This window comes from Cololabis saira, chromosome 15 (assembly GCF_033807715.1).
Source record: "Cololabis saira isolate AMF1-May2022 chromosome 15, fColSai1.1, whole genome shotgun sequence".
Lineage (NCBI taxonomy): Eukaryota > Metazoa > Chordata > Actinopteri > Beloniformes > Belonidae > Cololabis > Cololabis saira.
The window spans coordinates 25518405-25545783 of record NC_084601.1 but is presented as its reverse complement, the minus strand read 5'-3'; the positions used below and the strand labels follow the sequence as shown (position 1 = coordinate 25545783).

At 38.3% G+C, this 27379-nt stretch overlaps 2 protein-coding genes across 4 annotated transcripts; one reads left to right on the top strand and one right to left on the bottom strand.

Moving 5' to 3' along the window:
• The first annotated feature begins 153 nt into the window (after positions 1-153).
• On the top strand, positions 154-16652 carry asns (asparagine synthetase). 2 transcript variants are annotated; one of them, XM_061741166.1, is made up of 12 exons: positions 154-273; positions 5210-5465; positions 5659-5896; positions 5992-6186; positions 6327-6428; positions 7582-7709; positions 8448-8574; positions 11732-11838; positions 14304-14404; positions 15121-15202; positions 15281-15436; positions 15588-16652. In XM_061741166.1, the coding sequence occupies exons 2-12, from the start codon at positions 5217-5219 to the stop codon at positions 15795-15797; spliced, it is 1695 nt and encodes a 564-aa protein (XP_061597150.1). In that variant the 5' UTR covers positions 154-273; positions 5210-5216; the 3' UTR covers positions 15798-16652. The 2 variants fall into 2 exon arrangements, with proteins under 2 accessions (XP_061597150.1, XP_061597151.1); XM_061741167.1 differs by having other exon boundaries at positions 206-257.
• A 3237-nt stretch (positions 16653-19889) lies between these two features.
• tac1 (tachykinin precursor 1) lies at positions 19890-27149 on the bottom strand. 2 transcript variants are annotated; one of them, XM_061742077.1, is made up of 5 exons: positions 26871-27149; positions 25017-25119; positions 24913-24936; positions 20155-20211; positions 19890-20047 (listed from the first exon to the last, which is right to left on the bottom strand). In XM_061742077.1, the coding sequence occupies exons 1-5, from the start codon at positions 26985-26987 to the stop codon at positions 20001-20003; spliced, it is 348 nt and encodes a 115-aa protein (XP_061598061.1). In that variant the 5' UTR covers positions 26988-27149; the 3' UTR covers positions 19890-20000. The 2 variants fall into 2 exon arrangements, with proteins under 2 accessions (XP_061598061.1, XP_061598062.1); XM_061742078.1 differs by lacking the exon at positions 24913-24936.
• Positions 27150-27379: the final 230 nt, after the last annotated feature.

The window sequence follows — 27379 nt, the reverse complement described above, 5'->3', positions numbered from 1 at the left end:
CAAACATTTGCCAGTATATGTTTAATAAAATATGAACAACGTAGTAAAATATGAATTATAAGTAAGGGTATTGTTGGACACTGCATTTCTAACCATACTAGAACAAGTCTGCCGCGGTTGGCGCTTTTATTGTGAAAAGCGTGACCGGCTTCCTCCTCGTGCAGCGCGTCAGGCGGTTGCATCAGTTGAACTTGCTTCAAATCAGGCGGAAACTACACATTTACCGGTGACCCACGAGGATTCATTTGAAGGACGAGGTGAATGAATTAACAGGTACAAGGTGCATGTTTTACATTTTCATGAGGAAGTCTGATTTTTAGACTTTCAAATGAATTGTAGGAGATTTCAGCAGGAAGCTCTGTTTAAGTTTCCATTTCATGTGCACAGTACTGTGAGTTTTTAACGTTGTTGTTGGTGACAGACGGGGATTCACTGATCAGAGGGTTTAGGGAGGAAGCCGCATGTCAGATTCTGTCTGTCTGGTCTTTTATGGTCAACACGAAATTGGAATACAGTTTGAATGTATTGAATGCATTTTGATATTAAAATTAAAATGTACAGTATTTTTGATTGGCTTGCAATTTTAGAAGTATTGAATATTGATAGCTAAACTAGTTTGTAGATCTTTTCCAGGAAGTTGGATTGCCACGAGCAGCTGACGTGGGAGCCATATTACATATGGAAGAGTCTCCTATTACATATGGAAGAATCAGACTCAATATCTCACTTGGAAAAATCATATTGCACTCATCTCGAACAAGATTGCAAAGAATATTGGAGTAATCAGACGTATACGGCATCTATTATCAAGAAAAATCTGTATTAATTTATGTTATACTATGATTTATCCCTATTTCATACTGCAATGTCATTTGGGCAAGTACCTTCATGAGCAACCTCAACTGTATCTTTATCCTGCAAAAACGTTTTATCAAATGATTACCGGTACATTTTCCAATAGACTTACTAGATCCACCCCATTGTTCCAATCCCTAAGTATTCTCCCTATTTTTGCTGTAAATGTTTTTCAGATTTGTCTTTTTTTTTCTATCAATCCATTCACAAGCTACTTCCAAGCTGTTTTCATTCTTTATTTCAATTCAGTTCCCAAATTCATCACTTCAATACTAGGTCTGCAAACAATCTCCATCTCACCTTTTTCAGGTCTACTTTTTCCCAAATGTTCAATTAGATTCAGAGGTTCCTCTTTATTGGAACACCTTACCATACCATATTAGAGAATGCTCGAGTACAAATACTTTCAAAAAACAAATCAAAACATTTTTACTAGTCCAAGTTAGCAAAGCTTAAGCATTCATTTCCAGTACTTCTCTGCACACCCTCATTAGATTCCTGTTTTTGTTTTCTAGTAATTTAGTTTATTTTCCTTAGTTGTCCTATGTTTTACATATTTCCGTAGATATTGTTTGTTTCACTATAGGAGGACCACTCGACAAGCCCTTATGGGTTCCTCCCGCACATTTTCTAATATATTGTATTTCTTTTTTTATTTACTTTTTTTTGTCTACATACTGTTCGTCTGTACTTTTAAAAGGGTTGTATATTTTTATGTGCAAATAAACTAAACTAAATAATAATAATAATAATAATACATTTTATTTATAGGTGCCTTTCAGGACACTCAAGGACGCCGTACAAAAGGACATAAAAAAAAATCAATAAAAACATGGCAATCAATTAAAAACATAGCAAAGTACAATACATAAAACAACAGTAAAGTACAATAGTGAGATCATTCCAGTCCCAAGATTATTGTGAGTATCCATGTCTGAAGAGGTGAGTTTTAAGGCGGGATTTGAAGGTGATGATAGTCTGACAGTTGAATGTCCTGTGGCAGTGAGTTAATCATTTTAATAGTTAATAAGTACAATATTATTATTATTATTATTATTATTATTATTATATTAACAAGCTGTTAAAATTTTATTCCGAGGCACATTTAATTTCTATTCAGTCTCACCCCTGTGCCCGTTTCCTGCCAAAGCATGACTTGGCATCGTTTCAACAATGTGAATGTCCTCGTGGGTCTGTTCAAACCACAAGACCCGACCTGAGTGAGTGTTCTGATGAGACAGGACGTGTTAACAATAAATAAAAGGACATGGCATGTCAGTATGTCATATTGATTACCGAAATGCAAAAGATCTTATTTGCCAAATGATCAAAAAAAGTGGAGAAAGTCTTCTAATCTCCACTTTGCAACTCGTTAATACCCCGTCAGTTTTATTAACGCATAGTACAGTAATCTTGTCCAAAAACATTGTATCGATCGATGATGCTCACATTTATTTATCCATAAAAAATGTAATTGTTTGACGAGAACACGAGTTTTATTTGTGTTTCAAGTTCAAGTTTAGTTTCAAGTTTATTTGAAATACATCATAGCATAACAATATGAATTATGATGTTTTTTACACTTTGAGACAAGAGGACCGCTCTATTGAAAAAAAACAACAAAAAATAAATATCAACTGTCAAACAATCCTAAAAAAAAGTTTGTTTTACTTCTGATAAAGTTTGTACGCTCCTGGGAGGAACGACATCTGGTGCCTTTTTTGTGTGACTCATAGGTTGTGTGAGTGTCCTTCCATTGCGTAGTGTGTAGCGACTTGTACTTGCAGAAGGCTCTGGATCATTGGGCTGCTCCCTTCTCTCAGTAGCCGATTGAATTCCTTTAAGGTGCCTCCTCTCTCCTCACCTCAGAGTGGGGAAGGAGTTAGTTGGTATCCCTACGATACGGCAGCACCTTTTCTGCAGACATTCCAGTTCCTGGATCAAGTGTTTTTGGAGGCCGTCCCAGACAGGATTGACTGTTCTCTCAGCAGACTGCATTTTTCAGATAGCAGGTTTTGCATTTTGGCCATGGATATGTCCAAAGTTGTCCCGTCTGAACGCTTGTCTGACGGACACTTATTTTGACTGCCTAGTGTAGGGCTGTTCGATTAATCGATTTTAAATCGTAATCGCGATTATGTAATTAGAACGATGTTAAAACGTGAAAATCGTAAAAATCGATTTTTCACTTTTTTTTTTTTTTTTTACCTTGTCTGCACACATATTAATGATTGATACCATATTAATGATTGATACCATATTAATGATTGATGGAAATACCTCTCAATACCTGCGACAAGTGCCCCATCGGAGAGGCTCTTTAGTGTAAGAGGGGGCGTTGCAACATGCCACCGGGCATCCCTTAAGCCAGATGCGGTAGACCGTAAACTAAACTAAACTAAACTAAAACTAAAAAAAAAAAAAAAAACTAAACCGGCTCGTGTTCCTTGCAAAAAACTTGCAAATGTGAATAGCAAATGTAATGACTGACATTACACACCTCTACCTCCTTCATGGGTTGCATTATTATTGCAAAGATCCAGTTTAGTTTAATTAGAAAATGTCTTGTTTTATTTAATTGGAAATATAACTTACTGTATGTTTGCAAGTGCTGATTTGCTGATTTTTTTTTTTTTTTTTCAGAGATAAAACTTTATATTTTATTATATTTTTTAAAACTTTTTTCAACTTATTTTACAGAGTTTTGCACTTTATTCATTCATTTTTGGTTTAATAAGAGCAAAGTTTGCACTTAAAGCCCAATGGGGCAAATGTTCAATAAAAAAACAGCATATTTGAAATCATTTCTTTGCCTTTTGTCAATTCACAAAATAATCGTAATGGTAATCGAAAATCGGATTTTGAGAGAAAAAAATTGAGATTTTATTTTTGGGCAAAAAATTTTCGCGGGGGCAGCAGTTTCAGCAGAGATGCCCAGACTTCCCTCACCCCAGACACTTCCTCCAGCTCTTCCGAGGGGAGTCCGAGACGTTCCCAGGACATATGGCGCTTTTCCACTAGTACCTCCTCAGCGCGACTCGACTCACCACGCCCCCGTTTTGCACTTTTACACTAGGGGTAGAGACGGGTGGAAGCGTGCCGAGTAGATACTTTTCTGTAACTACTCTGCCGAGGTTCTAAGCGGCTGAGTCGGCTGTATCTGACATCATCACACTACAGGCCACCGATTGGTCGGGGGGTTGGAGTCAGACGTCGGAGTCAGGAAGCGGGAGTCAGCGCAAAAGCGGCTCGTGGCTTCATTTTATTCAACAGGCAATGGCAGCGCAAATGTCTGTCTGGTGATCCAACTCTGAGGTGCAGATGTTCATAAACCTGGTGGCTGAGGAGAGAATTAAAAAGGGATCTAGACGGGCGATAAGGAACGACAAGTTCCACCAGGAGCTCTGTCACTTCATAGCTGCTTGCAGTTCCCAGCTGACTTTTCAGCAGCACCGAGACAAGCAAACAAAAAAAAAAGCGTTGCCGCTTGAAGCTTCTTTCACTCTCATTTTTTAACTTGATATCAAACACAAGCCACAGACCCAACAGCACATATCATCTCCTCCAGGTTCTACATTTTTAGTGTTGTTGTCTTCTCCGTTTAGATCACACAATCAAATACATCACAGCAGCTTCTCTCCAACCTCCTACTTCTCACCTGGGTGTCTAAAAACAAATGAGGACAAGGCGAGTGGAGACGAGTGGACTTGCGCTGAGTAGGTACTAGTATAAAAGTGCCAATAGTCTCTCCAGCGTATCCTGGGTCTTCCCCAGGGTCTCCTCCCGGTCGGACATGCCTGGAACACCTCCCTAGGGAGGCGTCCAGGAGGATCCGGTACAGATGCCCAAGCCACCTCAGCTGACTCCTCTCAATGTGAAGGAGCAGCGGCTCGACTCCGAGCTCCTCCCGGGTGACCGAACTTCTCACCCTATCTCTAAGGGAGCGTCCAGCCACCCTGCGGAGGAAACTCATCTCGGCCGCTTGTATCCGCGATCTTTTCCTTTCGGTCACTACCCAAAGTTCATGACAATAGGTGAGGGTAGGTGCGTAGATTGACCGGTAAATCGAGAGCTTCGCCTTTCGGCTCAGCTTTTTCGTCACCTACGGGCAACGACTGCTCAGGATTTGCGCTGCTCGGAGATGAGTCACTTGTTTTCATCATCACTTTGGACTTCTATGAACATTTTTGAATATAAACTTTCAAACTGATCTTGATTAACTTTATGGAAACTCTTAGCTTTTGACTCATTTTAGTTGTTGTTTCAGAGCCATTTCAGATTTGTTGTAGGTTGTTATTTGAATAGTCCCTGTAATCTTTAAAACCTCCTGCCTGTCTTCTTCCACCCGCTGCAGGTTTAAGATGTGTGGTATATGGGCTTTGTTCGGCAGCGATGAGTGCCTGTCGGGCCAGTGCACCTGTGCCATGAAGATCGCTCACAGAGGGCCTGATGCTTTCCGCTTTGAAAATGTCAATGGCTTCACCAACTGTTGCTTCGGCTTCCACCGGCTGGCCATCGTGGATCAGCTGCATGGCATGCAGCCCCTGCGCGTTAAGAAGTTTCCCTACCTGTGGCTGTGCTACAATGGAGAGATTTACAACCACCACACGGTAAGACCAGTAACATTTGTAGTCCTTGGAGTCATGAAATATCAGACTCACCAAGCATTGTCGACTGTATATTCAGGCTAGAATTGTTTTCATATAAACTTTAGCATTGCAATGACAAGACCAATAACACCACCCTACCACTTTTTATCTCGACACAAAAGGATAACTCCTGTTTTGGTTTTGTTTCTTTCAGCTGAAGATGCAGTTTGACTTTGATTGCCAGACAAAAATGGATGGAGAAATCTTGCTCCATCTGTATGACCGCTTTGGCATTAAGAAGATGGCCTCTCTCCTAGACGGTGTCTTTGCTTTCGTTCTTCTGGACACGGCCAACAGGAAAGTCCATCTTGGAAGAGACACATATGGGGTCCGGCCCATGTTCAAACTGCTCACAGATGATGGCTTCCTTGCAGTCTGCTCAGAGGCCAAAGGTAACGGGGTTGAGGCAGGGTACGCCCCGCTTGAATCTGCTCCTTTTGGAAGGTTTTCAGTGGTAACATTTTCTAACTTGTTATTCTGACCGCAGGCCTTATCGATATTAACCATTCAATGGAGAAAGCTGCGAGTATTGAACCCTTTCTCCCTGGGCACTTCGAAGTATTTGATTTGAAGCCAAATGGCAAAGTGCGGTCCCTTCAGATGGAGCAGTTCCACTCCTGCACACAAGAGCCTGCTCATGCCATGTACGATCGAGTGAATGGCGAGTGCAAGCTTTCCACAGGTGAGCACTGCTTGCTTGATTTCATTCTCATGCTGACCTTTTCCATGACTTCTGTACATAACTTGTATGTTTCCCTTCATATATTGATAAAGGGTTGTTAAACTGACATCAAATAAAGAATGAAAAACCGCTCTCTGCAGGCTTTGATGAAGAAGCAGTGAAGAAAAATGTCCGGATGCTGTTTGAGAGTGCTGTGAAGAAGCGCCTGATGGCCCACAGGAGGATCGGCTGTCTCCTGTCAGGTAACTTAGGACGTTCTCCACCAAACCATTTCCTGTTTCATGAAATGCTAATGTTCCTTAAAGCAGCACAACGTAACTTTCAGCTTTTGTTGAGTTTGGCGGCCCCTTTGGACAAAAGCGGTAGCGCTTTACCAGTAGTGTGGAAGGGTTCCTACCATGCTCCTCAAAGTTACATAGTGCCAGTGAAGGCGATACAGACCCCTCAGACCATGACAGAGGTTCATTAAACCTGTTGTAAGTGGATGTACCATCACAATGACTCTGGAAATATTATATTAAGGTGGAAAAGTTACGTAGTGTCGCTTTAAACATACGGGTGACACTAAATGATCATGAAGAATATTTACTCCTTTTCACAAAAATGATGAAACAAGCTTTCTAAAATTCCACGAAACAAACATCCCAAAGCTCCGCTCCACAGAGTTTCTAGGGAAGAGTATTAGGGCCATGCAGGAGAAAAAATATTTGAGAGGGGAAGATCTTTTTTTATTGTGCACTTTGAGAAAAATGAATAAATAAAGAATAAAGTCGAAATCATGACTTTTTTTCTCAACATTTTGACTTTTTTCTCGAAATTGTACTTCAACATTATTCTTGACATTTAGACTTTTTTCTCAACAAAAAGAAGTCGAAATGTCGAGATTAATTTTGAAATACAATTTCAAGAATAAAGTTGAAATTTCGAGAATAAAGTGGAAATGTCTCCTCTGGCCTATCAAATCCAGTTAGGAGAGCGACTGACAGCTATGCAGCAGCAGCCGTAACTAACTAACTAACTTACATCCTTGGAGTGTAACGTTAAGGGTACGTTTCTGAAGTTATGCAACTGCATATGTGTGATACGTGTTTCAAATCAATATCGTCCTCAAATTTTGACTTTTTTGTCGACATTTCGACTATTTTCTCTCGACATTTCGACTTTTTTGTCGACATTTTGACTTTTTTCTCGAAGTGTATAATGAAAAAAAAATCTTCTTCCTCCTAAAATATTTTATTTTTCTCCTGTCTGGCAGTCATACTTTTCCGTAGAGTTTCAGGGTGTCTGTGTTCCTGTGTTGCTGCCTTGCGTCCGTGTGAAGGGCCCACTGATGCAGGGGCCCATAGTGGGGTGACAAAGATGCTTGGGCTACATGGAGGTGTGTTGTCTGTTCAGGTGGCCTGGACTCCAGCTTGGTTGCTGCTACACTGGTGAAGCTGGCTAAAGAGCAGAAACTGGCGTATCCCGTTCAGACATTTTCCATTGGATCAGACGACAGTCCGGATATCAAAGCTGCTCGTAAGGTCAGTGCTGCATCAGGTGATGATATGGAAATGCTTTCACTTCCTGATGTAAGTGTGCTGTGATATGGTAAAGGGTTTTGCTTTTTACGGAAGAGTATTAGGGCCATGCAGGAGAAAAATATTTGAGAGGGGAAGATTTTTTTTATTGTGCACTTAGAGAAAAAAGTCAAAATGTCGAGAAAAAGTTGAAATATCGAGATTAATGTTGAAATACAATTATATAAGAATAAAGTCGAAATTCGCCTTTTTTCTCAACATTTCAATTTATTCCCAAAATTTTGACTTTTTCCTCAAAATTTCTACTTTTTTCTCAACATTTCATCTTCATTCACGAAATTTTGACTTTTTTCTCAACATTGTACTTCAACATTATTCTCGACATTTCAAATTTTTTCTCTTAAGTGCATAATGGAAAAAAAATCTTCCTCCTCTAAAATATTATTTTTATTTTTCACCTGCCTGGCCGTAATACTCTACCGTAGCTTTTGTAGTGTGAAGTGAATGATAATTAAATGAGTTACACATGAAGAATGTCCTGGTAATTTATGAACTGCACACTGTGGCCTCATAGTTAGACTGTCCCTGATTTGATGCTTTTTAGGAAGAAAAGAAAACTGCAACAGGCTGCACACCTCTGAAATGTTTTTCATTCGTTTTGTTTAAAGATTGATCAATTAAAGGGAATTAAACGTGGAGTTTGACCTACTTTTAGAGCTCAGAAATGCTGTTTTTTGCCAGGTGGCTGCTCATATCGGTAGTGAACACCATGAGGTGAACTTCACGGCAGAGGAGGGCATCCAGGCGGTGGAGGATGTGATCTTCCACCTGGAGACCTATGATATCACCACCATTCGTGCCTCCGTTGGTAAGTGAAACCAGAAGCACTGTAGCCCGTGGTTTTCTAACCCATGGCAGGTAAACGCATCCCTGGGTTAGTTACCTCAGGATGATCTTGCTCTGGAGGAATCGGGAGTTGGTTATGGCATGTTGGCTCTGCATGGCCACAGATCAAACTGCGCTTCTTGGGGTAACTGTACGGGTCACTGTCAAGTCTAACTGCCTTTTAATTTAAGCCCATAACCAGCTGATATCCCGTCTTCTCCACTAGTTGCAGCTGTTTTTGCCACTCAGTGAGAGTAAGGGGGCTGGTCCAGTGGGGAAGTGACGTCAATGCAGACCCTCTATTGTTGAGTTTTTTTTGTTGTTTTTTTTAATGAATTTTTGGCACGACAAACTTTAACAGTATAAATGCACTTATTTTATACTAATTTTTTCTAATTTTATACAGTTTAAAATAGATTTGAAAAGATTTTAAATCGTCTTGCTAATAAAGAAACAAACGCAATTACATCTTAACTTGCTTTGGAGAGATGTGTGGCTGAAAGTACCCCAAACAATGCAATGATGGGGTCTGGTTCAATGTGCATATTACTCATTTCTGACAGTGTGTTACATTTTTTTTTCTCCAAAAACCAGTCAAAGATGGGCAACTCCAAAAACGTATACGGTATGTAGGTGATTTACAGGGTACTGGGCACATCTTAGACAATTAGGGTCCACATCTTTGTAAATTCTCATCTTGTTTCAACATAAGTGTTGAATTTTTTTTTTTTTTTTTTTAAATGTAGATATTTGATAAAATGTAGGTTTAATTAAGTAGACCTAATGCTATCATGCTCCTTTTATTGCAGTTTTGAAAGGCATTGTTGCTTTTTTTCTTTAATTATTGTTTTATTTTAAAAGAAGAAACATTTTTGAAGCATTTATATCAAAGCAGGTTTCATCACTCATGCTCTTTTGCTCTTCTGAAATAGCTTCTTTTTTTTTTTTTAAATAAGATTATTTCAACATACTACCTATTTTTCACTGCTTATAAATGTTTTTACTTCTAATTAGAAAATGGTAAACAAAATGTTACCAGCCTGCCCTTTTTATTTTTCTACTTTACCGATCTTCATAACAGTTTGATCCGTGGCTTCAAAATGGAGACATGATCCAAACCTTGACTTATGTCACCCGTTACACCCCTGCTGATAATCCACATTTAACGGCAGTTAATACAATAAGTATTATATTCTCTGTAAAAACAATACATTTCATGAAATTTAGTCTGAAACTCCCAAGTCCCAAGTGTTTTACACTTATGGGTACAAAACCATGTCCTCTGAGGTTCTTCCTCCAGTTGTCGAGACACTTTCTGTGCGTCATTTTCAGATGACAGTTTTTGTAAAAAAATGTAATTTGTCAAAGAGTTTCATACAAAAGGTGGGATGGTAATCAAAGACCTGACCTTTAGGGGTTGAGCCGGACCTTTTAGGGGTTCATGGTCGGTATTTATGGCCAAGTTTCAGTTTCAGAAACTGACTATTTTGTTTCAACGCCTGCCTGGTAGGTTTCATTGACAGGGCCGTCGTGGAGCCATTGGTCTCTGATCTCTGATAAGTTATATTTTATTTATTTGTTTCTCGTTGTATTTTTTTATTTTTTCCCTAACTCATATGTGCTTGCAACTTTTAATCTGTTGTGTGTTTGATTTACATCGTTCAGACATTTCTTTCTGATTTATTTTCCACGATTATACACAAATTGCAGGAATCCCTTATGTTGTATAGTAACACAAGTAACATATTGTGTGTATTTTGACCATTCCGCCACTTACATATACTATACTATACTATAGGCCAAATTTTAGGAATGAAAGTATTATTCAAGAATTGATGATTCTAATTAATGCCAAGCTCACTCCCTATCAACTGCAGGGATGTTCCCTTTTCCCCCCAAAAACCCAAATTAGATGTAAATGATCCAATAATACTGTCAAAAAAATAATACTGTCAAAAAGACCTTTGTTTCTTTCCACAAGGCAGCTGCATGAATTAGCTTTAGAGTCAGTGAACAGATGTGTTATACTTGTGTAATGCTGCATCATGGCATTCCTTTTCCACATGGGTGGCTCGTTTGAATGGCTCTAATCTAGTACAGCTATTTGAATGGTCAGATGTCGACGGTAACGGATGATTTAACATTAACTGGGCTCCAGCTGCAGTATTATCATGATATCACGGTTCACTTTTAATCATAAAAATATCACATTATTGACCACAATGTCAGACTTAAGTCTGATAACACTGGAACCTTAAAGACTTGAAATTAGGGCTGGGGATCGATTCAAAGATTCGATTGCGATTCTTAAGATTCAGAATCGATTATCACGCTTTGATCTGATCCGATTCCGATATTGATTTGGGTTAGTGTTATTAAAACTGTTTTTTGAGCTGTTGCATGAATTATGTGACTGTAGTTCTGCAAAATATTGATATACTAGTATTATATTAAGATTCAACAGCAAGTATTGGCAGCTAATGATGCTGTAAGGACCAATCACCTCCCAGAATGCTGATAGAACTGCTTTCAGAAACATCGTGGAGCAGAATTATCAAACAGATCCAGGGCAGCAAACAGAGATGAAACCTGTTTTAGTTTTTCCCATTTATGAGAATTTGGTTTTTAGCATTTTATGCAAATGTAACCCCAAGACATATTTAAAGGCAAAAATATGGCACTAGTTATGCTCGTGTCCAACAAACATTCCGTTTTTGAGCATAAACAAAAAAAATACCAAAAGTTGTAATGTAATGATGAAAAAAAATCGATCTTTAGACATACAAATCGATTTTTAGGAATTAGTATGAGAATCGATTTAGAATCGGAAAATCGATCTTTTCAACACAGGCCTAGTTGAAATGTGGGGCTTCTCAAAGAGATATTCACACAGGTGGAAATATGGACGACCACAGAAATGTATATACCTCTCAAACTAACGAGGAAGGCATTTGCTTGTCTGTTGGTCCTCACCATTCTTCTTTCACATCGTGTCCACTTTAGGAATTGTTCATATACCGGGTACCTAGGCCTTTGTTTTTTATGCTTTATGACGATGTATTATTATTCTGATTTGATTTTATTACTATCTTAAGTTACTCTTAAGAGCTGGCCTGAATGTCAGTTTGTTTGTACTGCAGGGATGTATCTGATATCCAAGTACATCAGAGAGAAGACGGACAGTGTGGTGATCTTCTCTGGAGAGGGAGCGGATGAACTGACACAAGGCTACATTTACTTCCACAAGGTCAGTGTTACCAAGTATCTATCTGTCAATCAAAACCACAATTAGTCAAAACAGACATAAAAAGACAAACATACAAAAAAATAAAATCACAGCACGTGTGTTGTAAGCTGCCATCCAATATAAGATCACAGTGTGTTAAAAGCCAAGGAATAAAAAGGTTTTTAAAAGAGGTTTAAAAACAGGCAGAGGGGAAGTGTTTCCAGGACCTCTGTCACCTGAGCTTCAGCCTGGTTCTAGGGATAGGGCTGGGGATCCAGTCAAATGTCAAGAATTCAATTCCGATTCTTAAGATTCAGAATCAATTATCAAGATTTGATCCGATTTGATTCCGATATTGACTTGGGTTAGTGTTATTAAAACAGTTTTTTCAGATGTTGCATGAATTATGTACGTTTGGGGAGGGACAGCAACTCTATTCTATTCTGGTCCTGGACCATTCAGACCTCTATAGACCAGCATTAGAACTGTAAAGAACACGGGGAAGACCTGCGACCCTAATGGATGGATGATGGATAAGATAAGATAAGATAAGATAAACCTTTAATAGTCCCACAGAGGGGAAATTTGCAGTTTACAGCAGCAAAGGGGATAGTGCAAAAACAAGAGGCAACAATAGAAAAAGTAATAACACTATAAACAGTAACTGGTATACAATAATAATAATAGTAATAATAGTGATAATAATAAGAAAGATAAATAATAAGAAATACTAGTATATGAAAAAGATAACAGACGGATATTTACAGATGGATATTTACATAATTGCACGATGGATGGATGGCCAGCAGCTGTAATGTAAGTGTGGAGTATCTGAAGCAGCAGCTGCAATGTGTCTCTGCTGACCCCCAGTGGATGACGCTCTGCACACATACAGATGCAGCATTCAGTCTTTGGTGAATGTATTCAGCATACGCTGCTCTAAATGCACGCCTTGTTTTCCCTTCTGGTCCAGCTGTCTGAGGAAATGCAGCTGTGGAGGACTCTGGGCTTTTCTGTTGGCCTTTAAACATCACAACAAAATACATTACACCGTTAAACTACTTCAAACAACTTTACAAATGTGACCGGGGACTCCACACATCTCTTCTACTCATAACTTGTTTACATGCAAGACGTACTGGATAAACTCCAACTCCTACTGTGTGTTCTGGGATACTGATGTATATGTTAAAGTCTTCTGCATTACATTGATTTCAAATGTCATTCGGGTTTCATCTTAGTCAGAGTAAGACACATTGTGCTTTAGGTGCTAAGAACAATTATAACTGATCATGTCTTTTAGGGCTGGGGTTCGATTCAAATGTCAAGAATCGATTCGATTCCGTTTCTTAAGGTTCAGAATCGATTATTATCTCGATTCGATTCCAATATTGATTTGGGTTAGTGTTATTAAAACTGTTTTTTCAGCTGTTGCATGAATTATATGACTTATGCAACATATTAATACTAGTATTATATTGAGATTCAACAGCAAGTATTGTCAGCTAATGATGCTGTAAGGACCAATCACCTCCCAGAATGCTGATAGAACTGCTTTCAGAAACATCTTGTGGGTCAGAATTATCAAACAGATCCAGGGCAGCAAACGGAGACGTATGAAATCGCTTTTAGTTTTTCCCACATTACGTTTTTCGGTTTTGAATTTTTGAGAATATAGTTTTTAGCATTTTAAGCAAATGTAACCCCAAGACAGTATATAAAGTAGTGAAATATAGACAATTTATGCAATTATAACTGAAAACTTTAATGTGTTCATACATTTAAACATATTTAAAGGCAAAAACATGGCAGCAGTTATTCTCGTGTCCAACAAAACATTCCTTTTTTGGGTATAAACAAAAAAATACCAAAAGTTGTAATGTACCGTAATGATGAAAAAAAAAAATCGATCTTTAGACATACGAATCGATTTTTAGGAATTAATATGAGAATCGATTTAGAATTTGAAAATTGCTTCTTTTTTTTTCAACACAGGCCTAATGTCTTTATTAAAAAACTTGAGAATTTAATTTTATTTATATAGCCTCTAATACAACAGATGTTGTCTCTAGATGCTTTCCAGAGATCCAGAACATTACCCCTGAACAAATATTACGTAAACAATGGCAGGTAAAAACTCCCCTAGTGGGGGGAAAAGCCTTAAGCCAAACAGTAGCAAGGAAAAACTCCCCTTTTAGGAGGGAAGAAACCTTGAGCAGGACCAGGCTCATAAGGGGGGACCTCCTGCCGAGGGCCAGACTGGGGAGTCGGGGACGTCAGCAGCAGTGCTTGAGGAAAAGGTTACTTGTTACTTGTTATCTTTGTCTAGTATTTAAATTTGTTTGATGATCTCAAACATTTAAGTGCGACAAACATGCAAAAAAATAAGAAATCAGGAAGGGGGCAAACACTTTCACACAACTGTATATTCCCATCGGGTCAATGGAAAAAGCAACAGTTTTACTAGACCTGTGTTTTTCCTGTAGGCTCCATCTCCCAAAGAAGCAGCAAAGGACAGTGTCCGTCTCCTGAAGGAGCTCTACATGTTTGATGTTCTCCGTGCCGATCGCACCACTGCAGCGCACGGGTAACCCTCCTCTTTAAAGAATACACTCATTAAATAACTCAATCTGAAAAGGGTGATAGAGAAAATGGTCCCCGCTTTAGGGAAATGAATTAAAAGTCAGCAATAAAACATGAAGTCAGTTCCCTGAGCAGATTGTGAAAAGCTGCAACCATCAGTTGTAAAACATTCTGTTATTTGTCCTCATTGTTAGACAAGCCCTCTAACCAGTTTATCATTTATTCTGCCAGTCAATTTTTTTGTGTTTCTGACAAGAAACCCTTCTTGAAGATGGACTAATATCAGAACGTGCACCCCTGTACAGAAAAAGTATTAGGGCCAGGCAGGAGAAAAATAAAAATAATATTTTAGAGGAGGAGGATTTTTTTTTCATTATGCACTTCAAGAAAAAAAGTTGAAATTTAGAGAAAAATGTTGAGAAAACTGTGACTTTATTCTAGAAATTGTATTTCAACATTAATCTCGACATTTTGACTTTTTTCTGTGCACGATAGTGCACTATAAAAAAAAAAAAATCTTCCCCTCAAATATTTTTTCTCCTGTCTGGCCCTAACACTCTTCCGTAAATATCAGAACTTGCACCCCTGAACTTTAGGCAACAGAACATTTTTTTACTTAGTCTTCATGTTAAATTTGACCTCAGAAAGATAAGCATAGTCCCTGTTCATCTTCAGTGTTGTTTTTATTTTGTAATAATGATAACAATAATTATTTTTCAGCTTGGAACTAAGAGTGCCTTTCCTGGACCACAGATTCACAGCATACTACCTTTCTCTGCCTGAGGAGATGAGAATTCCCAAGGTCAGTTGATCCCAGCCAGTGATCTTTGCAGACGTATTCTAGCATTGCATCCTGTTAAATGTTCCATGCCTGGTGCAGGATGGAGTGGAGAAGCACCTTCTCAGGAGTGCCTTCAAAGGTCTAGGCTTGATCCCGGATGAGATCTTGTGGAGACGCAAAGAAGCCTTCAGTGATGGGATGATGTCTCTGAAGAAGTCGTGGTACACCTGCCTCCAGGAGCATCTGGAGTCCATGGTATGGATTACACAACCAGTGGAGAAGCTGACACTAATACCACCCAAATACTTTTAGCTAGGGATGAAAAAAGCCAATGTTTTCTGTTCCAAACCCTCAAAGATGATCTTTTCTTGAGAAAACGATTAGTAAGTTTTTCTGTCTGTCTCAGGTGAATGATGACCAGCTGGAGAAAGCGGCAACAACGTACCCGTACAACCCCCCCGCCACCAAAGAGGCCTACTACTTCAGGCAGGTGTTTGAGAAGCTGTACCCCGGCCGAGCCAGGTGGCTCAGCCACTACTGGATGCCGAGCTGGATCGAGGCCACGGACCCGTCGGCCCGAACCCTGTCCATCTACAAGCCCGACAAAGACGAGTGATTGGCTGGAGCTGCTGTACGCTTGCGTGTTCACCCCTTCTGAATGTGCCATCGCTTTTGCTTTGCAAGTTTAGTTGATCAGTTAATCGAAATTGCTAAACTGCATTAGGCTATGCTAAGTTTTTTTTTTTTAGATGTCTTCAGCAGAACGGTTCTGTACGGAAGAGTATTAGGGCCAGGCAGGAGAATTCTTTTTTTTTTTTTATTGTGCACTTCGAGAAAAAAGTCGAAATGTCAAGATTAATTATGAAATACAATTTCAAGAATAAAGTGGAAATTTCGAGAATAAAGTTGAAATACAATTTCAAGAATAAAGTCGAAATTGTACTTCAAGTGCAGAATGAAAAAAAAAATCTTCCTCTAAAATGTTATTTTTATTTTTCTCCTGCCTGGCCCTAATACTCTTCTGTGGTTCTGTTTATTCCACAATGAAGGGGAGCTTTCTTTTGCTATCCACAAATCTTTGTATGAGGAACCAAGACCTTTTGTTTGAAAGTACCAAGCTTATTGTGTGTGTTCCAGTTTTGTTACAGCATTTTAAAACAGGTTTTTTTTTCACTTGCATTTAACTTCAGTTTGTTGTTTTGTCTTTGTTTTTAAACCCACTGCCAGTTCTTTTAGCGGAAATCCACCAAGGACTCTGCTTTTATATGAATCACAAATGTCACACCTTTGCTCAGATGGAGAACTCGCTGCGTTTGCAGCATCTGCTTGGAGAAAGAGAGGAAAACATTTGAAACAATTTTTCAAATACTTATCAAAGAGAAGATGGAAAACACATCTGATCACAAGTCTAATGTCTGCTTCTTACCAACAGTAAAATACAAGCTGGACAAAATAAAACATGTTAAAGCAATCTGATGTTTTTGGAGCTGCTCTTTTTTTTTTTTAAAGATAGCTGCTGACATGTACACTGTTAGCCACAAAATGGATCCAAGGGAAAACCTGCTCCTTCCACTCCTGATACATACATCACTCCTTCATGCCTGAAATATGCAATTGTACATGGGAAACTATTTAGTTTTTGTTGTTTTGTTAAATTTATGGTGTTTATTATACATTAAAATGGGGGAAAAAAACTCCCAATTCTTTGTTAAACTTTTTTTTTTTTTTTGTACCTCTATGAATACATATGGAGATTTGTTTTGTGTGCTTTTTTATTGTTTTGAGTATTAGGGCCAAACTAAGACAAAAACAAAAAAAAATTGGAAATTACGAGAATAAAGTCATATTATGAGAATAAAGTCGTAAAATAACGAGAATAAAGTCATAATGTCGCGAGAACAAAGTCGTAATGTTACGAGAATAAAGTCGTAATTTAGTCTTTATGACTCTAACAGGAAGAGCAGTCTTCTCCCTGTGTTAAAATGAGGAATATTGAGCATTTTGTGAAGTTATATTTTGGTATCGGTTTCACAAATAAGGAAATACTTAATCTTTTGGCACGTCATCATCGAATTATTATCTGTATAAGGACTTTAAAACGATTGTGCAAACAAATGCGTCTATTTCGAAAAAGGAACCACACAGACTTGGAAGGAATTGCGTCTTTTGTGGAAGAGGAAAATCTTTATGATCATCCTCATTGTTTCCTAAGAAACAACAAACCTCTTTGAATGGCAGCAGATGGAACCACCGATAGCCTTGCAGTCGACCACTACTATACTATACTATACTACACCAGACAGCTCTTGTTCTACAAAAGACAGATGTGCTCATCCTCTTAGAGTTCTAATAAATTATAAATGTATTCTCGTAATATTACGACTTTATTTTCGCAATATTACAACTTTATTCTCGCAACATTATGACTTTATTCTCGTAATTTCACGACTTTATTCTCATATTATTATGACTTTATTCTCGTAATTTCACGACTTTATTATCATATTATTATGACTTTATTCTCGTAATTTTCCTATTTTTTTTTTGTCTTAGTTTGGCACTAATACTCTGTCGTAGTTTTGATTCTGGGGTAGTGCAGAGGTTTTTTAATGAAGGTATAAGTTACTGTGTATCGCATATGTGACATTGGGGATGTTATAATGGGGAAAAGTTGGGGGGATCATTGGGACTACTTGTTTTGGCTACATTGCTGAATATGTCTGTCACCCACTGAACAACCCAAGATCCTGGACCGACCTCCGTAGGCCTGTGCAGCAGGCAGTAAGCATGAAGGGAGCATCATTTTTCCACTACTTTATCTTACCCTGATGCCCAGATGACACTGGGAAAAGGACATATTGCAGCTTTCCTGTCCTTTTAAGAGCTGCTAGAGAGTTAGTTGTTAGGTCCTGTATGTTTGCATGACATGCTGCTGCTGACAGAGAAGCACGCTGAGTCCAAGAGAAGTTTTATGGTGTTTAATAACAAAACTCAGCCGCAACGGCCTTCCGATTACACTCGCTTATTGATTTAGAAACGTGTACACTGCCTGTAAACGTGTTATCGGAGTAATCAAACAGAACAAAGCGGTCAACAAAAATTACGGCTACCTAACTCGCCTCTCTCCACCACAGTGAAGGTGATTGGTACCTTTATGACCTATGGTGATCACCCATGTGACCCCACATCACCGTGGCAACCAGATCAAACCAATAGAGGGTATGCATTGATGTCACATTCCCACTGGACCACGGCGTAGAAATTAAGTACATATAAATATCAGTAAAACTGGATTCGTGGCCAAATATTAATGTCCATGGACCACTGGTTCTTGGGGTAACTGTACGGGTCACTGTCAAGTCCAACGGCCTTTAATTTAAACCCATAATCGGGTGTTATCCCGTCTTCTCCACTCAGTGCCACTCAGTGCCAGTAAAGGGGCTGGTCCAGTGGGAAAGTGACGTCAATGCAGATCCTCTATAGAAACCTGAATAATCAATGTATGGCTCCTACAGGACAGATGGGACCTGAGTGATGGAGAGAATTCACAGCCAAGCTGTCACCTCCACATCAGCGTAACCTACTTGGCCCAGGGTGAAATAGTGTAAATCACGTGTTCAAGTGCTTACTTCGGAAACATCTAAGATGTGTAACTAATTAATTCCTGCAGAAGCGAAGACCACCATAATTAAGTACGTAATAAATGAATAAATCACAAGGATTCACTGTGGTTTGACCTGTAAATGGGCTAGAATCCAGTTTGACAGATTCAGTCCTTGAATCCAAGGCAACTTCCTCTGAAAAAGAAAGAGTCGCACTGATCTGGTGTATATCTGGGATTGTTGTTTCAGTTTCTGAAAGTAAATCCTCAGAGATTCTCCTCGTGAGGAAGTTAAATGATGGAGGACATTATGCTAACCAGACTTATGAGATGCCCAAAAATCATATAAGAGTTTTGATTACAGCAAAAACTACTGCCTATCAAAAACCACTTACTGATGCACTCATTTAAAATGTATTGTATGTTACAGTCCTTTAAATGAAAGCATCTCTGGAGCTAGTCATTGTTGTCTGATTAAAGGGCACCATTTGTTTATAACCTTCATTCCACCTCGTCACTGGGCGTACCTGATTTAATTATTCCAAAATGAACTAGAAGAAACTTGTTTGTGCCAAAAAGTATGGATTGAACTGCATACCTCATCAGCCTGTGGGGTCCTTAAGGTGCAATGTTTGGTTTCCTGTCAGCAACACTGTGTGATCATAAACTTACCTTTTCATCTCCTTCCAGCAGCATCGGCTTCTCTTTTTTAACTAAATGTTTTCATCCAAGGCCACCGATCATCTGTCCAGATGGTTGGATTTTGATAAATGATGGTATTTCTTTGGAAAACCTTCGTTTTTATTCTTGAGTGTCAACTTTATTTGATGCATCTCACTGCTAAATGATGCAGCTTCGTCAGATAGTTTAAAAAGATGTCCACATTTGAAAGTTCAGCTGCAATGGTTTTATTGTTTTCTAATTTTCTACGCCTCTTTTGGATTTAATCAAGAAAATCTTCCCTGCCTTATTATGGTAATTGTATTACTGACCTTTTAAAATGTGCTAAATAAAAAGAAAATCAAATCAACCACAGTGCTCGCCAAGCCCCCCCCCAATCCCCCCCACTGTAGTACCGGGACAAATGGACCTGGCACAGGTAGAATATTACAACAATTTTAAACAATTTTATTCAGCTCAAAGCTACACAGAGTTTGGAGAAAACAAGACCAGCCCCCCAGGACTGGAATCAGCAGGTGGGAAATAGATGGTGACTGCCTAACGCCACTGGTCGGCCGTCTGTATTGTGCTCCACTTGTAAGACTCTGCAAAGAGAGGAACATCACATACTTCACACACACATATTTTCTGGAAAGCCGGATACAATTTGATCAGCTCAAAAGTGAGCGGAGTGTCCTTGAATTTAGTTTACCTGGCTCCTCTTGGCTTCTTTTTCCCATTAGTCCTACAAATGAATTGACCTTATGTCCTTTAAAATGGAAGAGAAAAAAAATTAAGCAAACCAAATAAATTTCCACTAGATAAAGAGAATATCAAATTAAAAATACTCTGCAAAAAAAAGCAAAGACATTCCACAAAATGAAGTCAGCGAAATGAGAACATAACACAAAACAAAACCAAAACACTGCACAGTTAGGGTTCATCTGAGTTCGTCAAAAAGTCTGAAAAGCAGTCCACAATTTAATTTAATTTGTAGTCTAGAACTTCATCTACAGTCTCCAGTTCTTGGATCTTTACACTGACCTCCTGTCTGTCACATAATACACATTAAAATCTTGCTGCTGGTTTAGGAATCTCTGAATGGTCTAAAGCCAAAATACATCTCTGATCTCCTGGTCCATTCTGAACCAAACAGAACCCTCAGGTCGTCAGGGCCACGCCTACTCTCTGTACCCAGAGTTAGAACCAAACACAGCTTTTATCCTCCTCACCTGTGGAACAATTCCCAGAATGCATCAGAGCTTCTGAAACTCAGTTGCTTTAAGTCAAGGTTGAAAACCCTTTTTTAATTTACTGCTACATTTTAATAATCCACCATCCATCGTCTTTAATGATTGCTTTTGAACTCGTTTCTACACTGGTACTTTTAAATTTGAGTTTCAAAACATAATCATATTTTAACTCCTGTAAACTCTGTGTGGGTTAGAGTCCCTCAGATTTGAGTCCTGTAATTTTTTCTTTTTTTTAAAGATAAGATAAGATTAGATTGTCCTTTATTTTTCCCTCAATGGGGAAATTCCCTTTGTGCAGCAGCAGTACACTCAACACACACATGCAGGGAAAGGGTAAAAAAGGTAAAAAATATATAATTACAAAATATAAACAGTATATACATTGGAATGAAAAATAACAAAGTAGTGCAGTACGGGAAAGAAAGAAAAAGCAGGTAGGATGTCTGTGAGGTAGACAGATATTGGACAGATATTGCACATGTTGTTATTGCAAAATATATTTTATTGCTTTTTTTCCATTTTCAAATCATGCTTTTTTATGTTTTAATGTCTCTGTAAAGCACTTTGAATCACTTTGTTGTTGATTTGTGCCATAAAAATAACTAACCTTGCTTTCTTGGGATTAGCCAATTACTTTTTTAATCAATCTGCGATCCATATATGTTACCCTCTCTTTACATTTGCAGAATAACAAGGCATTTATTATGAAACAAACCTTGGTATTTGACCTTGATGTCTGGAATAGTTTAGTTTGCGGCATATAAAGTGCATATAAAGTTAGCGCATAGGTCAGGGGTCTTCAACCGGGGGTCCGCGACCCCTAGGGGGGCCGTGGAGGTACTGCAGGGGGTCCTCCAACTTCAAAAGAAATAAAGACAATTTTAACCAAAATAATTTGTGAGAGTTTAAAACAAAATAAAAAAATTAAATATATAGGCTATATATTGATAAAACACCATTAGCAGGTGATAATAATCTACTTTTGACAATAACTATTTAGTCTACAACTCTACATAAATGATTCCCATGATGTGAGTCATGTGACTAATGTCAACTTTAGAGTGGAAAAACGAGCTAGCTAGCTGTTTAAGAAAAGAAAATTGTTGCGAAATTGACTTGGCTATTTCATATTTAACGTTAGTTAGACCTAACGCTTTTGACTGAGAAAAGTAATGCCCAGCGTCGCAGGATGGAGACGCACATTTTGATGTATAACACACCTGGGTGCACGTTACGGTTCGGGCCATATTAACGGCCGAAGAAGTGGCATAAATTGCGCCAAAATTACACGATTAATTCAAAATGGCCAACTTACTGTTCGGTTTCGGCCATGGCACCAAGAGACTTTTCTTAAAGTTGATACAGGTGTGTACCGATTTTCGTGCATGTACGTCAAACCGTATGGTGGGGCTCGAGGCACGAAGTTTTGTAGGGGGCGCTGTTGAGCCATTAGGCCACGGCCATTAATGCAAACCATTAAATATCTAATTTTTTGCCAGGCCTGGCTTGCGTGCAAAATTTGGTGACTTTTGGGGCACGTTTAGGGGGGCAAAAAGGCCCTCATTTTGCCGGAAGAAAAATAAAAACGAGAAAAACGAGAACTCCTACAGATACAATAGGGCCTAAAAATAAGAATTACAAGCAGGGGTCCCTGCTCTGTTTTTCTCTGGGGTCCCTGGGCTAATAAAGGTTGAAGACCCCTGGCATAGAGACAATTTGTATTGTAACAGGTGCTCTATGAATAAAACTGAATTGAACTGAATACATGGGATCCATCAAATGTACATGTGATGCAGATCCCAGACTGACGGGGCCTCTGCTGCTCACAGTAATGGACTGTAATCGCAGCATGAGAAGGTCGGGGCTGGGATTTGCTGGCACTTAAGAAATCAATAATTGCATTATTCTGATGAATTAATCTTTCAAACTACCTCGCCACAAATGCAGGAATAACTGAGCACAGCAGCACAGTGTTTGCTTGTTCCTTATCTCTTTTCTAAATACACAGGACATACAGTAGCTCCCTCTAATCAATCACGAGCATAAAAAATTGTGTTTAACTCTCACATGTCCTTGGGGCTTTGATCCAAGCAGCCCGCCTCTCGCTAATAATGATTGACATTGTCATGTCTATATAGGTGGAATAAATAAAAATGTTTACATGTTTATACGGCATTCTGTTGCATCACTGAGTAATTAATTAAAAACAAAAAGGAAAAGGGAAAATCCTGGAACTGCTATTGCCTCGGTGCCTTCATCGCTCCTCTCTTTGTCACACGGTGGAATCTGCTTCAGACCAGCCTCATAACTGACAAAGGAATGTGTTCACTAGAAGGTAATGATTTAGCATTCAAAAGGAAACAAGACACAAGAGAACACAAATTTGTTGGTGTGGATCCCTCTTTCTCTTTATAATAAGAACTGTATGTAAGGGTTTATAGAAAGATTGCAGGTGTGAATGTAAGTGACCTCACAAAACTTTAAAAAAGGTTTGTCCATCCATTGATTTTGATGGGTAGTTTAAATGAAAAAATAAAAGCGATTTCATACGTCTCTGTTTGCTGCCCTGGATCTGTTTGATAATTCTGCCCCACAATGTTTCTGAAAGCAGTTATATCAGTATTCTGGGAGGTGATTGGTCCTTACAGCATCATTAGCTGCCAATACTTGCTGTTTAATCTCAATATAATACTAGTATTAATATTTTGCATAACTACAGTCATATAATTCATGCAACAGCTCAAAAAAACAGTTTTAATAACCCTAACCCAAATCAATATCGGAATCGAATCGGATCGAATCAAAGTGTGATAATCGATTCAGAATCTTAAGACTCGGAATTGATATTTGACATTTGAATCGATACCCAGCCCTAGTGTCACCATACTTATTAAGTTTTACTGCTTAGTTTTTTTTTTCCATGTTTACCTAAATGCAAATTTATAGAAAAGGCGTCGAGATCCTCTACTTTTCTTTGTCTTTTGTTTTTGAATTTTTATCCCAGATTTTTTCCCATTTTTTCACCCAGTGCTCCTACCTAAGTTGTCCTGGGCATTGTTCCCTCTACCAACCCCAGGAGGCCCTACACTGAGCTCAGGTCTCCTTCTTATCCTGAGGAGTGAGCAGGCCGCTTCTTTTCACCAGACGGCTGTGACCCCCCCTTCACATTAAAAAAAAAAAAAAAAAAAAAAAAAAAAAAAAATCCCCAGGGACCCCTTGGATGAGAGAAAAACAGAGCAGGGACCCCCGCTTGTCATTCTTATATTTTCCCTTTTTTTAAATGTGTTTTAAACCTGGCTTATAATAACTTTTTAATGTGTTTTATTCTGTTTATATCACCTTATTAACCAATTCCTGACTGGGTTATTAGCCTACATGTGTTTATGGTTATATGATAATATGAAATAGCCAAGTCAATTTCGCAACAAATTTTCTTTTCTTAAACAGCTAGCTAGCTCGTTTTTCCGCTCTAAAGTTGACATTAGTGAGAGACAATCATTTATGTGGAGTGGTAGACTAAATAGTTATTGTCAAAAGTAGATTATTATCGCCTGTTAATGGAGTTTTATCAATCATATATATATATATATATATATATATATATATATATATATATATATATATATATATATATATATATATCCCCATCATATATATATATATATATATATATAAATATATATATAAATATATATATAAATATATATATATATATATATATATATATATATATATATATATATATATATATATATATATATATATATATATATATATATATATATATATAAATGTATATAGCCTATATATTATTATTATTTTTTCACATATTATTTTGGTTAAAATTGCCTTTATTTCTTTTAAAGTTGGAGGACCCCCTGCAGTACCTCCGCATCACCCCTAAGGGATATGGTTAATGGTTGAAGACCCGTGATCTATATTAATAAAATAAATATATATATGATATATTAAAATATATATGATATATATTATATTTTAAAAATGCATATAGCCTATGCCTTAGGTTTTTACCAACTTCGTATTAAGCATTAATTTATATGCAGACAAAAAAAAAAAGCCTACAACACATGACAAAGGTGCATCTGTCACTGCAGTGCTCATGCCCTGTTTGGTAAAAAAAATAATAAAGCAAAAAAATGTTTCCTGCTTAGATTACACCTCATACATACAGATAAGACTCATTAAAGGTAACTTACTTTTGCGGGGGATCTGTGCATTTGCTGTTTGAGGACAAAGTGATTGTTAGAATAACATGATCACAGAAGGAGAGTGAAAATGACAGCACAGAGAACAAGCCTACCCATGGAGCGCCTCCCCATCAAGCCGATGAACTGATGCGGCCGCGGCTTTCTCGTCATCCTCAGGAGGATTTCTCTGAATGGGTTGTTGGAAACCTGGCCGTCCTGAGGAGAAGAAAATATCACCGAACACGGAGATAGATGCCAGTCAGTAAGTGGAATGACAGTGTATCACTTGCCATCTTTTTTTTTTAAATCAGTGTAAAAGTGTCCCTGATCATGACTGTTATAGAAAAGATGTCCACTTCTATCTCCCCTCCTTGTAGAGACCAAAGACCTACCTGCTGGAAGTGGTGTATAATGTAGGCTATATTGTAAAAAAAAGAATGAAAACGTTGGATTATGCCATGCACCCTCCACCTTCTTACTTACACATAAACTACACTGAGTAATGATCTATAGGCTACATGACTTGAATATTAAACTTTCATTAAACGTTTCTATTTCCATCTCAAGATTATTCATCGATATGCATTAGTTAAGCTGAGAAGTGGACTTAATGGCCATGAATGACGCCCACTAAGTTGTAATGATTAATTGGTTTCTTCAGTGGTCCCAGTAAAAGCTTCTGGGGGAGTAGCTTGGCACGACTGGGATCCTCAATGTCAAACGTAGGACGTGCATTTACTGTCAACCGGCTTGGTCTAGACTCCAGCTTCTCATGCACTCCGCACTTGATCTAATTCCAGATTGGATGGCTGCCCAGAGCACTTCAGAAATCTCCTGTTCAGTGGCGCCATCAGGGGGTGGCCATGGCCCCCTCTACAAATTTGCTGGCCACCCCACTGGCCACCCCACTGGCCTCAATAAAAAAAAAAAAAAAAAACACTTGCTGGTCACATAGATTCTATCGTCAGTTATGTGTTTCATCCCAAATCATTTGGGCCAAATGTATATCAGTAGGCGTTTCTTTAAGTATTTCTGAGCCTGTATACTACAACAGTATAATAAAATCCTGTAATGATGGCTTTTAGTTTTGGTGTCCACCCCAAGAATTTAAGTGGCCCCATGAAACATTTTTGGAGGCGCCGCTGCTCCTGTTGCACCATCCATTTTACATTTTCTATTGGCAAAAAAGTGAGTTGTTTCTGCCTGGTCTCTGTTCAAAGATCCCACATTTCTATGTCCAGGAGAGGATATCCCAGAGATGTGTCTTCATATCTCTGGGATATGAAGACACGCAGACGCACACTTACTTTCATCATTTTTAACTCTTTTTTTTATTTCTTTCTTTTTTTGGATAAGCCCATGTCTCGGACATGAATAAAAACAACACAAATTTGGACCAGTGTCTCAGAAGAAGGGCTTCGCTCGGGAGGAAAAGAAAATTAAGCAGCAATCTGGATTACAAAACACAAACACGCTGTTTTGATTTAAAAAGGGTATTTATAGGATTTATTCTTCTTCTCAGTATACTTCTTTCTTTTATCTTTTATCACAATATCAATACATAATAATAATACCATAAAAAATGTCAAATTAATAAATACAAAAAATAAATAAATAAACCTTTCTATTTAGAAGTCCACCTGTCAGATAAATGTCTATTTTTTATTAAATTAATTCTAATATTAATGGTTATATTTCTTTCTATGTATCCCTATGTATCTCTATTTTATTTTCCTATTTAATTTCTTTTTTTTGTCTGCATATATATATATATATATATATATATATATATATATATATATATATATATATATATATATATATATATATATATATACATTTCTTTATAAGTGGTTAATTCATTTCCCTTTCCATGATGACTTTTGAAGCTCTTTGAGTAAAATGTGCCCTTTGTTTCCCGAGTCCAATCCATGTACAGCGTTCCTTTTTTAAAGGCTGAATGTTACCTGGATGTGGAGACCACTTGTCCAGTAGTCATGTCCTTCCTTTGGCTCGCTCTCTTCACCAAAAACCTGGGCGACTACGATCAGAGCCAATAACAAAGGCAAAAACAAAAACTTCATGATGTGGACTCTTGTTTCTGGACGCGCTGGAATTAAGTGGCAATAATTCTAATTCTAAAGCGCTCGTTGGTGAGCAGAAGTTATTAACCCCCAGATAATTCCCAGTAGGTCTACTATGCGTGCGTCCTCATGTCTCCGTGTCCGTCAGCCTCTGCAGCCGCGTCCCCAGTGCGCGCCCCCGTCCGCGGCGCGGCCCCATATATACCCCAGCAGCGCAGCGGCGTTGCTTAGTAACGCACTTACGGGTAGAGATGATTAGCCTATTCGGTCTGGAATACAACTTATGTTCGACATCATGCCACGCTGAGCTGAAATAGTTGGAATGAGTGATGGCAGCTGCAGGTCTGTGCGTAAAGCTGCGCGCACCCGCAGCTGGCTCTGTTTGGATCATT